At 38.1% G+C, this 13,810-nt stretch overlaps 1 protein-coding gene across 5 annotated transcripts in view; it reads right to left on the bottom strand.

Annotated features, from left to right (window-relative positions):
- ATP13A3 (ATPase 13A3) overlaps positions 1–13,810 on the bottom strand; it is a 61,221-nt gene that overhangs the window by 38,587 nt on the left and 8,824 nt on the right. For 4 of the 5 annotated variants that reach the window (XR_005830588.1, XM_040612595.1, XM_040612599.1 and 1 more), the window contains exon 3: positions 455–548. Coding sequence is in view for 4 of the 5 variants with exons in the window: in XM_040612595.1 (XP_040468529.1) it covers positions 455–548 (94 nt within the window). In the remaining variant the exon portion in view is untranslated. Of the gene's footprint in view, positions 1–454; positions 549–2,790; positions 2,920–13,810 lie in introns of all 5 variants that reach the window. The other variant, XM_040612598.1, reaches the window with a different exon arrangement.

The raw sequence follows: 13,810 nt of genomic DNA, 5'->3' as shown, positions 1-13,810 counted from the left end.
TAAAACTCTTTGCCACGCTTTAAGGAATGGGTCTTATCAGCAAAAATACAAATATGCAAGAATATGCTCAGTACAGTCAGATTATGGAAAATTAACCTGTTTTAAATGACAAAAAAAAAACCTCCAGGATTTGAAGCGAACAACAAAAAAACCAGCCACAAGCCACTTAGCTTCCATTTTCCTTAAAAAGAAAAAAAAAGTTCAGCACCAAAATCTGTTGGTGCTATCTACTGGACTAATGACCTCAATGTAGCCAACCCAGCACCTTTGCAAAGGCTTTCAACAAAAATGTACCCTATCCAAAGACAAGATTTCTTAATACAAAAAAATACTATTGAGGATAACCTCATAAAATTGCTAAACTGATTTAAACTAAGACAGTCTACTTCCTGATGTAACATGCCCCATTTAGAGTGAAAACTATGAAAATGTGTAGACACAGAGAATTCATTACCATCTCATCTTCCTCTGCTTTATTGACAAATTTCTTTTCTTCCTTCTCCATGTTTAGTATGATATGGAACTTCTCAACTTGAGATATGGAAGACCTTTAACAACAAAAGAATTAAAAACTGAAGCAACATTGCTGATTTTATATGTATTAGGTTGTTTTATTTTCTTTAAGTGCATACACATAAAACACACTGACACGTATTAACAATTGATCTCAAGCTTGGACTGTTACTAGTTTCCAGTAGTAACAACCCAAGGAGCTCTAGTAAAGCTCTATGATTGAACACTGGATTGAATACTAGTGAAATACTTCAGAAACAGCAGGCTTTGAAGGACAGAAAAGAGCTTGTACCAATTTAACTTGGTTACATTCCACATGCAGCAAGCATTTTTTGGTACATTCTACACACTTCAGATGGAAACATAAATTAAACCTGTAAAAAAAGCTTACAAGTAGGTCAAGAATATACATTTCTATCATTCCATATGTAATAGCTCCAATCAGCTGCTTTCAGAAGCCAGGCTATTCTTCAAGAGATGTGCATCTCTCACCTGAGCAGAAAAATAAGTACATGCTAAATAAAGTTTAGTCCCTAGTTTAATATTTATAAATCAAGACATGCTTAATGGTCAGTTAGCCTTTTCCCTTCTTTCCAATTATTTTACTATTTAATTTGTATCAATGGGTTTATTTCTTGTTGTATATCTCTCATAGTTGCAAATCGCGAGGCGTACTCTGAGGACAGATTATGATCACAAGTTTCACAAATACAGAAAGGCATGAAAAAAATATGAAGCTGTATGAGATTAACATAGTGCACACAGATCCCTATAGGGAATACAAACAAAAAGCTACAACACAGTATAAGGCTCGTCAGAAGTTTCAGTATCACACACACACAAAGAAAATCCAAGATACCAAGTCAAAAAGCTAAATTTTTTGAAATCAAAACTGCACCTAACCTTCATTTGGGTGCTCTTGTACATGTTAATTGTATACAATTTATAATTAATGCACCCATCTCATATTTCCACAGGAACACCTGCCACAGGTAAAACCACTGAACAGCCAGTGCTCACCTGCCAAGACATGGATTAACTATCATTCTCTGCAGTGACATCGTACAGCCTTTAATTACTGCACATATATGTCTCTCAGAAGACAGTACTTATTACCACAGCACATAAGCTGTCTTCAAATATTAAGGATTCACTTCTTCAATTGCATTTTCCATCAATAAGTCATGCAGCCACAAAAAGTTTTATTTACAGAATTATATTTCTGTTAGAGTTCACAGCTCCATGAGAGAATTATTAGATTTATCATACTTGAACTAGCCTGCTCTTAAACAAGCATGCATTTCCCTGCTGTAGTGTACTGCAACATCAAAAACAGTGCCTGCAGGCAAAACTCCAATCTTGATGAACGTATCTAGCAACAACTGTACAGGAAAGCACCAGGTGGCAAAATAAATGCAAACAGCTTCAAGATCAATAAATCTCAACTGAGATTTCCACATGGCCAACACGTCAGAACAGGCACCTTATGGGACGCCACGGCAGCATGAGAGAGAAGTGCAACTGCTTTCATTTAGGGCTGTTTCACAGCTAGGAAGGAGCGGGAAGTTGTCAGTCTGAAGAAGCAGAAAGGGAAATCTCAGCACTGAGAGCACCAGCAATAATTCCTGTGATTCAAAAAGTTCTTTGAACAGCTGTGTAGAATCACACAGGGAATATATGAGAAGCATTAGGAGGCTATTTTTGACTCACTTCATTAGCTCCATCTGCATTATTTTATACTCATTTATTGAGCAACCTTAAACTAACACACATTCTCAGTATTTCATATAGTGCTTGTAAGTTTCTCTATTCAACTCAAATTCAAATCTCTAAACTTAGAAAACGTAAGAGATCTTTTCTTAGTTGATGGGTCATGAAAATCATTACTATTCAGCAACAAAGAACAGCACTCAGAGTCTACTCCCTGTCATCAGCCAAAGCTCATCATCAAAAGTTCAAATGCATAACAGCTTTGGGTTTGTTTCTCACTGCCTTGCTGAAAGTTGGGGTTGAACTCAACCACCAGGAGTTCCACAGAGGTGCCCTCTCTGGAGGTGACTTCAAGGCTGCTGGCTCAGGCTGAAGAAATAAATGGCAGCATCTCACCAATTCAGAAGAGACTTCAGCCATCTGCATTGATTTATCTTTCTTCTATAATACAGTGGGAAATTAAACATCTTAATACTTTAAGGATATAATTAAATATAAGCCTCGCACTACAATGGAGTATGAGATTTTACTAGTACTTGAACTGAAGGAAGGTTAAAATCCACTCACAAGCAGCAGTGTGGACTCAGGAATACTCAAACACCAAGTGCCTCCGATGCAAGGGCTGCCACTCAGCCTCTCCCCAGCACAAGTTCCCTGGAGTGAATAGCTGGAGGTGGTCTTTCCCCCTTTAACAAACTGAAAATAACAACCAAAAAGCACTATTTATTTCTTTTAAAGGGCCAAAACCAATGGAAATGGTGGAAGTTACTGTTATTCCACTTACATAATTTTTACTCACTGAGCTACCACTGCATAGCTAAGCATATTCTAGAGTCAGAAAAGCTGAAGTCTGTAAAAGAAATGCTGTTTGCCACTGAGAGCAAAAGAATGTAATCACTTCCATCATTTCAGAACATCGGTATAGATTTAACAAATGGTATAGCAATCAGCTGAGCAGTGTCTGAACCGCAAGTACTTCTAAGAGCACACATTTGAAACACAAGCTTAAACAGTAAATCTGCAACTTTGTAAAAAAAAAAAAAAAGCCTATCAAAATTAAGTTAAACTGCATTTGCTATTTGTCTCTGTCCTGAAGAGTATGTACCTATCAGTAGGACAGCACCTGCAGTTTCAGATTTCAGTCAATATTATTTTGGAGCTAAAGTAGATCACAAATTGGATCACTGGAGAAATTAAAACAATAAGGTACAAACCTTAAAACTACATACATCCCCCCCAGTGAAGAAAATGTTGCACCTTTTCTGGATTACAACACCAGTATCTATTTGTTGATCTATCCTGAGTAAACAATCAGGATACCAAGTATTCTACCAAAATATTTATAGGCAATAAACATTTGTAGCAACTGTATAAAAGTTGCAAGTGAACTCATGGTATATTTATTAAGGAAAATGTTGTAAAAGAACTACAGTAAGTTTCAATCAGTATGCCTGAGGAGTTCTGCAAGCCACACTTTCAAAGGACTATTTAGCTTATCTGAAGTCAGTTTTCTAATAGCTGGCATAATAAACATACTACTTCAGTGCAAATTTTACCCTTCAACTTTCATTTGGGGGGCGGTAGGAAGCAAGAAGATCTTCCTTCTGTTCTCCTCAATATTTGTCCCAAGCCCATAATCCTTAAAAACTAATTCTGCTTTAGCATACATATATTGTTGCCATCAGTTTATTCTTCCAGTTTTCCATTTTAACTGCAAGTTTCATTTCAAGAGAAAAAAAATCCAAGGTCTGGAAAGACCACAGCTATAAAAGAAGAAACTTCCAATATCTCCTGCAGTCACTGGGTAATTAAAATACCGACCTTCTCAGACAAAAATATAATTTTGACTCCTCAAGTCTTTAAATCCATGTATGGATATGCATTAAAAAATTATCAAGTTGTTACATATGCTTACACTCTGTTATTTGTCTGCTTAAAATATGCAAGTAAATAAACCTACAAACTTGTGTCTTAAACATTCCTTATTTAATCCTTTTCAGCTCTTTGTTAAAATCCTGAGATAACTAAGAGTTTCTCTTACCAACAAGCAGTCCAGCAGCTGTCCTCTGCACTTGCTTTTGTTATCATGAGTTACCGAGGCAGTTCTTAATAACTGAGACCCTATCTACAAGGGAAGTCCTGACAAATGAACTATTTTGTCTAAAATCTAAAAAAAGTCTCCAAGGGCTTTTCAAACTGTTATCAAAAGATTAACATATCAAAGAAAATTTGGCACTGCTTGGAATGCCTTTTTTTTTTTTTTTTCCTTCTTCCCTCCAGTGTGGCTGAACAATTGCAAGACTGTGGCGGGCTGGCGCGGAGGCTGTGCTTCCAGGCATCAGCCGCCCGGTCCAGCTCCTATTCAAACCACAAATGCCTCACCAGGAGCCTGCAGACAATTTCAGGTCTATGCACGAGCCCTGATACTATCTGCCCAGCTAAAAGCATATATGCTTCTGACCAAGCCCTTCCTTCTATTTACAGCTGTCGTGAGTGAAGACAACAACATTAATTTTGAGGAGCTGGCAGATGACAAAGGCACCAGTTAAGAAATACATTTCTTACTCTCTGCATTTTACAGTTTATCACAAAGCATAATGAAGAAATCGCATACACCAAATTAGACAGTCTTTAGAGATCAAGTGCTACAAAGCTAAAAAAGGGAACTTCGCCACTATCCGAACGTCACAGCAACAAGTTCCTTTTCTGTACAAGACAAGGATCAACCAGCATGGCTTTAGCAAGAACACAAAGGGCAAATTAAAAGATCTAGCAAGGCAGACAGGAAAAACAAGAGACATGCATGAAAAAGACCAAATTAAAAACCACCTATATGCAATGATTAATACAAGTCAATCTTCCCCAGCTCCCCATGTAATCACTGTCATTAAATGAACCAAGCACCATAAACTTCTACAGGAAGAGAATTAAGACCAAAACAAAACCTGACCTGTCTAGAAAAAGATCATGGTATAGATCAAACAGGAATCATATTCCCAAAATCTGATCTAGTGTCTTACTAAGTGACCCATGGCTCTACTGGGTCCAAAAGAATCCATTACGGTATCTTTAAGGGCTACTGAAAAGACTAAAAATCCCTTTCCAGAATTTATTTCCAAGAAATATTTCCTCCATTAAGACACTTGACAGCTCCGGAGTCGAAAATTAAGTTTATAAATAGCTTGATGTCATTACAAGTCTTTCAGATTTCTGAAAAAATATCTTGGTCATTCTTAACTGCAACTAGCGCCTGTTGCATAGCAGATAGGCATCACCTTCAACTGTATCCTGACTAGCTGTCAGAACATAGAAAAACCCCGTTTTGTTTTGAAACTAGAAAGCCAAACATTATTTCAGGCACTCAAACATTTCTGCACTTTAGACCCATACTTCCAACCCTTTCCCACATGACGGAACGAACCCCGCAAGGTAACGGACCTTAGGAAGGTGACATTTACCACCAGGGCACATTCCTGCTCCAGGAACACGCAACTCCCACACACTGAGAGCAGTTACCAAACAGGCCATTTTTCTCCAGACATTACAGTAAAGGTTTTCAGCTTTCATGCAACAGACCTACAGGAGGTAAGCAATTGCTTTACATATACAAAACACCAATAACGCCCAATCTCTGCCAAACTGGCAGTCATGAAACTAAAAAATGAAGAGGCACTAGAGCTGAAGAACAGTAACAGACCAGGAAAAAGCATGGATGTATCTTCTGAGAATACAGAACACATCTGATGTCTTAGGAAAGATGAAAACACAGCCTGGGATACAACTGACCCTTAGTAGAAGAGGATGGCAATTCATTTTACAGAGCAACCGACAGGGGAAAAATGTATTCTTTGCCTCAGAATCCAGCTTCCCACAGTACCCTACAGGGGCTGTGTCCCAGGTGCTGCACCGGAGCACTCGGCACATCCAAGGAGTCAGTGCTTTGGAAGACAGTTCTGCACTCACACCTCAGGCCAAATACCAAAAGATGCTCTGAATATTAATTGATATGTCCACATGCATATAAAACAAAGTACCCCTTATCTAACCAGCAGAAAAAAACCAATGAAAATGCTTCTTCAAAGTTATTCCAGAAAGATTAAGAACTTTTTTCCTCTGCACCACAGAAGCCTTTCTCAACAGGCAAAAAAAAAAAGTTTTTTAAAAAAATCTGTTTGTGACTCAAGATCTCCTTTGCCATTCTGCTAATAAGACCTCTTGGTCTACACAAGACTTGACAGCACTGATGATGCAAAGCTGCAGCTGCATTCAATACATCACTTTTAACGCATGTGCAGTATTTAACCTGATACTAGAATTGCCAGCAGCCAAGGAAAGAAGTTCTAGGTATAGCTTAAGAGACAATGATCTAGAAAAAGCACACTTTTAAACAGAGCTATAAAAATAGAAGGAAAACTCTTATCAGTTATTATTACTTGGGCTTGCAGCTCCTGCCCATGCCAACTGCCAATGAGTTCCACATACAATACCTGAAAAGCTGGATCTAAAATGCTGACTTAAAATGTGCTGTACCAATAAATGAATGGACAAGGAACAAAGCTAAGATGTAAGGATCAGAAAAAATAAAGATAAAAAAAGATTTAGGAGCACCTTCTTCTCAAACTGTATCACATAACATGCTGCATATTTTAAAAATCAATGACCAAAAAAACCTCCAGCAAACTTCAACAGAACATTTTAAGCTTTCAAGAACTGAAACTAAAGCTTTTGCTCAGTGTTTTGGACATAAGTCCCATATTCGCTTTCCAGTCTTTCTCCTTTATGTAAGGGATCCTATTTCAGTACCTATAAAAATAAAGTACTATTCCCTAAAATTTCTCCACTGGCTGCTTTCAAAACAGATTGACAGAACCTACAGCCACTCAAAATGGAAAAAAATGACCATTTTTAACTAGACTTGCAACTAAAAAAGCTGGGAGTCTATTTTAAAGGCTATAAGAATGCCCTGCTAAAATCCACATTATGACATCTTGTCTTCAAGGTACTCCTAAGTCTCAGTACCTCCTCAAAAGGAAAGAATTTCCAAAGTTCCTTTTTACGGAATCTCAGAATCTTCAAGGAGCTTCTGTATACAGGTATGCCTGCACTTGGCATTTTCCCTGATGTGCGCTACTGTTGCAGTGACAACTTCCACTTAGTATCTAGGACCACAGCCATGATATGTGGCAGATGGGATTACGCTACACCCAGGACTTGGAGGGATCCATACATCTGAGCTGCAGCACAACGCTGCAGACTTCTCACACCACCTGGCAAGCCTGACACCATGTGAGAGCGCCTGTCTTCACCTACCCCCAAAACAGAAAAGCCATGTCACTCAAAGACCACTTCAAAACTGACACAGATTGCTAAATTGTATATTGGGTATGAAGCAAAGTCTGGAGGTATCACTTTTGTGACCATAAAAAAACCAAAGGTCATCATATTTTACTTTAACATACACTATGATAAGCTTACATGCGTAGTTTAAATTTGTAAGGCTTTCGGAATTATTTTAACATATCATTATTTTTGCAAGGTTGTTGCCCATGTTACAAACACAAAAGATACTCTCCTTGAGAGGCACCCTCAGCCTGAGAAATGCACCTTACACGGATGGAAGCCAATGCAATTTACAGTTCTCCAGTAGCTTGCAGCTGAACCCTTAAATACAAAATTTCCACATAACGTACAATAAATGTTTGCGTAAGACATACAAGCTAAAAAGAACTATGGAAGATCAAAAATCCTCCAGCTATATTTTGAAAGGATTTAAGGTTATAATTTGTACTACAAACAAAGCTTAACACTTTAGTCAACTAACCAAGCTCTAACAATAAGAATGACATAATAGTTTAATGAATACATGGAAATTTTACAAGTACACGAGCTAAATTTTAACAAAGCCCTCCACTCAATACCTATTTTATCACTTCCCATCTCGGGCTTTCTGTTATAATACAAGCTTTTGTTTCTGTGTTTAGGCTTAAGGAAGACCATTGTATCCAACAATCACCAAACCAAAATTGTATTTACATTTGTAGAGTGTATTCTTTGTAAAGTATACTTTTTGCAGGCTGTAATAGCAATTGCAATGTTTATAGTAGACTACATGCTACATTATGGAAAGATAATTCTAAATCTAACAATAAACTCAGTACCACAATTGCTCATGATAAAGTACTATAGCCAATACTATACTCAAAACTTACTTTTGAACTGATCTTCGGATCATTATTTTCAGACCATTTACAAGTTATTTATTAACGCAACAGCACAAGCACAAGTTGAAGACATGTTAGAAGAGAATATAGGAAAGCACTTGGTCCTATCAAGGACAACTAGTCAAGCACTCCACTGCCCAGCCTTCCTGGCATCTCATTTATCGTCCTTCAAGCAGCAGCTATTAAATGAAAATTTTCAACTGATAAATCAAGCACCAAAAGTCAAAATTGCCCAGAGCTTGTTCCCACTCTCAGGCACACAGAAACACAGTCTTTCCTTGTTTACTTTTTAGATTTGTGGATCTCCTACCTGGCTACCATGAGGGAAGTAGACCTGTCCCACAGTCAGGGAATCCAATAAAGTAAACGCTTATCTCAGATGCTTATTGTTTCTTTCGTCTCTTGGAAGAGTATACAACGTTTGGGTTGGAATTCACAGACTTTGACAACAGACACAATGAAATGTTTTATTTATTCTTGGAAGAGAACGTTAAACTGTTTCAAATACCTCGGGTAAGGCATGGCGCCATTACACCCAGCTGAGCGCTGAAGCCTTTTCCAAAAAGACGTTCCTTTCTTGCATGGGGTGTGAACTTTACTCAGTCCTTCTATTTGATTAAATAACCAAGACTATTATGGTTAGATAATGGAGACTGCAAAGATGTCCCATCCCAGCACCTAGAGAACCACAAGTATTCTAGTGGAGAAACGGGAGTCTGAAGATCCAAATCCAGCAACAATGGGTCCTTTCAAGGAAGCATTTCCCCTCAGGGGCTGTGCCAAGAGCCCAACCTTTCCTGTGTGGCTGCCGCCTTATTGTGCAATGTAGAGTATCTGCTTCCTGGGATATATTTGCTTTTGTAGTATGGATGCTCAGTAACAGGAGGCAATGACTTTTTTTCCTCTTCCTCTAAATTCTTGGAAAATATTTTTGAGGTTAACATAAGAACATTTTAATCAAATTTCTGTTTGGAAATCAGAGATTTCCTACAAGGAGATCATCAAGCACAACCAGACTAATCACAAGGGATGAACTTTCCTCTGAAGTTTAGGCATTCAACTTCTGCTTCCTCAAAAGCACATATAGTTGACATACAGCTAAGACCACAGCATAGTCTGAGAACCATACTCATCACAAGCAAGCAATCTGCTTTAGCGTCTTTCTTTGCTTTCCCATTGTAAGCATGAGTTAGGACCTTTCATTGCTTTCAGCCGAGGATTCTGAGACAAAGCAGCAGTATTTCTTCATGTTTTCCTGAAGTCATTATATAAGACTTCAAGAATCTTAACATTCAACTACGTGACTGCTAAATGCACTCACAGAGTACCTTCAGATTAACAGAAATAGCAACAAATTGCACTCACTTCTAAAAATGTGTTCAGTAAGATGTATACATGCAGATATGTTACAACTTCAGCACTTAAACCTGGGTTTTCTAATGTTTATTGAAAGTACAATTTTTTTAAACAGTCACAATAAATTGATACAGAGCCTTAAGTATGCGGCACATTCACTTTACTTAGATCAGAAACACTTTAAGGGAAGAGCTCTTCTTGTGTGCAACCAACCCACAAATCAATTGAAATACACATGACAAACTGCTAAAACTTTAATTATTAGTGTTGTTATATGATATTTAAAATTAAAAGGTTGCATCAAAATTTAACACAATTTAAGATGTCAGGCAGGACAATTTAATCACCTTGATCAAATTCTAACAACTGAAGCGAGAGAAAAATCTGCAAACCAGTTCCATTCAGAGATCAGACTACTGCTGAAGACTATTTTCTCATGCACAGGAATTTATACAACCTGACAGCTTACCTCCTGAAAATGATTAATTTACTCTCAGAACTACCATATGAGGTAAGATGAGAAAACCAAGGGCAGAAGTTCCACTCTCTATGTCCATGAGCAGAGCTTTGACAAAGACAAAAGAGAACAGGACTGTAACATTTAACACAATGCCTCCACACCTGTAACGTAAACTTTGGCTGAGGTTCATCTATCTGCTATGTCCTAGTCATTCAGAACAGTCCTACAAACCCAGAAGAGCTTTAGCAATTTAGTAGACAGTTATCCCTCAGAAAAGGACTTCTACAATTCATGAAATTAGATGACCTCACAGCAGCCTACTACAGTAAGTTTCATCACTGCCTCAAATAGCTCGATCTAAATGATACTTCGCAGCACTTGTATACCTCTGGGAATTATTCCCACAGCATCAGGAATGGGAGACGTCTTCCATATAACGGAAACAGACTCTGCAAAAATCTGACACGTCCCCTCAGCTGCTGCAATCTTCTCAGCACTGATGACAGCCCAAAAAGGTGTTCAGACTTGCTTTTCCCAGTGAGCAACAGCTTTTGGTTATCACTCCGTTTATAGGTAACTTTCATTCTGCACACTTACCTAAAAGGAGAAATTCTCCTTTAACATATCATGTCTAGAGAAGTATTTATGTCCACATTTGAGCTACCTTTTTAATATTTTTTTTCTTTCCTAGACTATAAACTTTTTTATAACAGCACTAAGAGATGTAACTATCAGTCTTCTCTGCTACAAGAAGTTGGGGTTTTTTAAAAGCAAGACTGAAATCTTGTAAGTACGTACATTAGTTGTATCACGGGGCACTCTTCCCTCAAGCATTGATCTCACTAACTGAAATATCACCGAGGTCTAGCCAAATATTCACAAGCAGGCTCTTCTCAAATACCTCTGGTCCAGATACTCAGATTTCACCCATCAGCCTTCTTTTTTCATAAACGTTAGGTGAATGTTAGCTTTCTAAAGCACCGTTAAGGACTGCCACAATCTTCCACATACATTAAATGCATAAGCAGCTTTTACTTTATACCTTCTGAATGGAAGTAAACAAATAGGAAGACTCCTGAAGGCTAACAGAGCAACAAAGTAACAGTCCCTAAAAGGTCAGATTGAATGTGCCCTTAGCCTAGCATCCTGAAGAGCAACAGTCAAGGAGGCATCACAGTTAAGAGTCATATAATACTTCCCTGTAGACTCTCTCCAATCCCAGTGACTTGTGGTTCAAGAGCTTCACAAGCCAAATACCATATCATCTTATTTAATACTAAATGGATTTTTCTTAATTTTTTATTACTACTACTACTACTTTGGGGCACATTTTAAGCTTGCCAACATCCTGCAAAGAACCCCTGAGTTCATGAGGAAGGGGTTTTTTTCCTTATTTTGATGCTTCGTGTACTAGTGTCAGCTGAAGTCTCCTACTTCTTGTGTTTGAAAGGGCAGTGAAGTTATGCCTTAATCATAGGTGGTAGGGAGGGTGTGATTCTTTTATAAATTGTTTTATCCCACACCCTGCAGTCCTCTCCACTCCACACAGAAATTACTATCTGCTTCCCTTACAGAGGATATTCCATACTTCCGATCATCCTCATCAGCATCTTTCACAATTCTATGTATCTTTCATACAATGCCTCATCCTCTATAAGAATGTGCATGTGGCAAAAAACATATTAATACCAAAAATAAATTAGAAAATAGTACACTACACAAATTGCTAATTAAGATTAGTTTAAAACCATTTTACAAGAGCAGAAGTATCCATTTTCCCTCATACATCAGTCTTTACAGGTAAGCAGAAGTCACACACTCCTAGAAGCATCTGCTGGTTACATTAAATGCTGATGCTTAAAAAATAATCTACAGAATAGAAGCATTAAATATCATTATGCACATCACAAAAACACATATTCCAGGTGGGCCTGGTTCTGGGCAACTGGCTCTAGGTGGCCCTGCTTGAGCAGGGGACCGGAAAAAGTAACCTTGAGAGGGCCCTTCCAACATCAACCATCCCGTGAGTCTGCCACTCCATTTATCATACCCAGAACATTTTCATAAAAGAACATTCAAACAACGGTGGCTCTCAAGATGAAAGATTCATAACAAACATTTTAATGATTTTTCATAAGGCATCATGGAATTAAACCGGCAATTACCTAAGTACCAAATTCCTCATCATCTAATCCCAGATCCCTGAAATACCTCTAGAACTTAAGAAGTTCCCACCAGGACTATTCCCACATGCATTTCTGATGATCACATGTCTTTCTGGATTTCTGGTTTATGGGATGAAGCTAACACTTCTATTCCAGATGGTGCCACAGCATCCAAATCCCCACCCTCATCTTGCGCTTCAAACCCCGCAGTAAAGGGATCAAGGGCAGAGCACAGAATATATCTAAAAGCACTTCAAGAACAAAGTAAGCAATTTTTCTTTTAGCCTGGCTTTCTACACAAAGGAAGGGGGTGGACATTCACAGTTTACGTAGAAGTGATCACGGGGCAGGTCTGTCAAAGCTGACACCTCACCCTGAAGCTTCAACTGGATCATAAGACTTAAGCATAAACTGAACGCCTTGTAGAGGCTCTGCAGTCCTCACATTCTTACGGTCCTTAGAGAAACCACAGCAAAGTAGCCTGATTTAGATGCAGTAGGGTTTATCCAAGATAGCTAGCAAACTGCTAGGATTAATACAGTTAAGAAATCCACTCACGCAACTTTCTGGCGAACATTAACTCAACTCCCATCTTACCTGCAAGCGTACCAACCATCTCATAGAGTTTTTTAAAAATGCCTTCATTACTAAGGTAGAACAAAAGAACTTAGGAAAGCATTCTAGTGGCTATATCACAACTGCTGTATGAATATTCACTTTGGTTTCTCCTTGACCACAGCACTCAAAGGAAATCCGCAAGCAACTATTTCACATGAATGAAAGTAAAACAATCAAAAAGGTTTTGAGAAAGACCAAAGCTCTGAAAGTTACCTTATTTCTATGGAACATTAAGAAGGGAGTCAGCTACAAGTTACTGTATTTTTGCTATCTTTCAAATGGATGTTACAGATACCAAGACCATTTTCATAGCTGTATTCAACAGATTCACTATGACACTTTGAAAATTATGACTTATTAACTTAGCTAAAACAAAATTTAACATCCAAGGAATAAGGATGTTCCCTGACAGAGGAAAGCATAGATGACACACACACTCCAGGAACGTAGCAAAGATAAAACAGGAGGATAGAGTGAAACACTAAGCAGATGATTCACCACAAAATACTGCCCCATGAACTTAGCAAACTCAAATACCTAGGTATGACTCAATGTCCACAATATAAAAAATACAGTCTCCAAGGAAAATGAGCTTTACAAAAAGGTAAACTACTTTAGTTTAGCAGTAAGTCAATAAAAAGCATTTTCTCAGAGTGCACACCAAAACATTCCCCACCTGATACAGCTTCTGTTGACAGTAGCTAATGAGCCAGCACAATTACTATCTGACTATAGTACGTGTAAGTTCTCCTACCACATCCACCAAT

The sequence above is a fragment of the Falco naumanni genome, chromosome 13 (assembly GCF_017639655.2).
Source record: "Falco naumanni isolate bFalNau1 chromosome 13, bFalNau1.pat, whole genome shotgun sequence".
Lineage (NCBI taxonomy): Eukaryota > Metazoa > Chordata > Aves > Falconiformes > Falconidae > Falco > Falco naumanni.
Note: the sequence above shows the minus strand (reverse complement) of the source record. Positions and strands in the feature narration are given on the sequence as shown.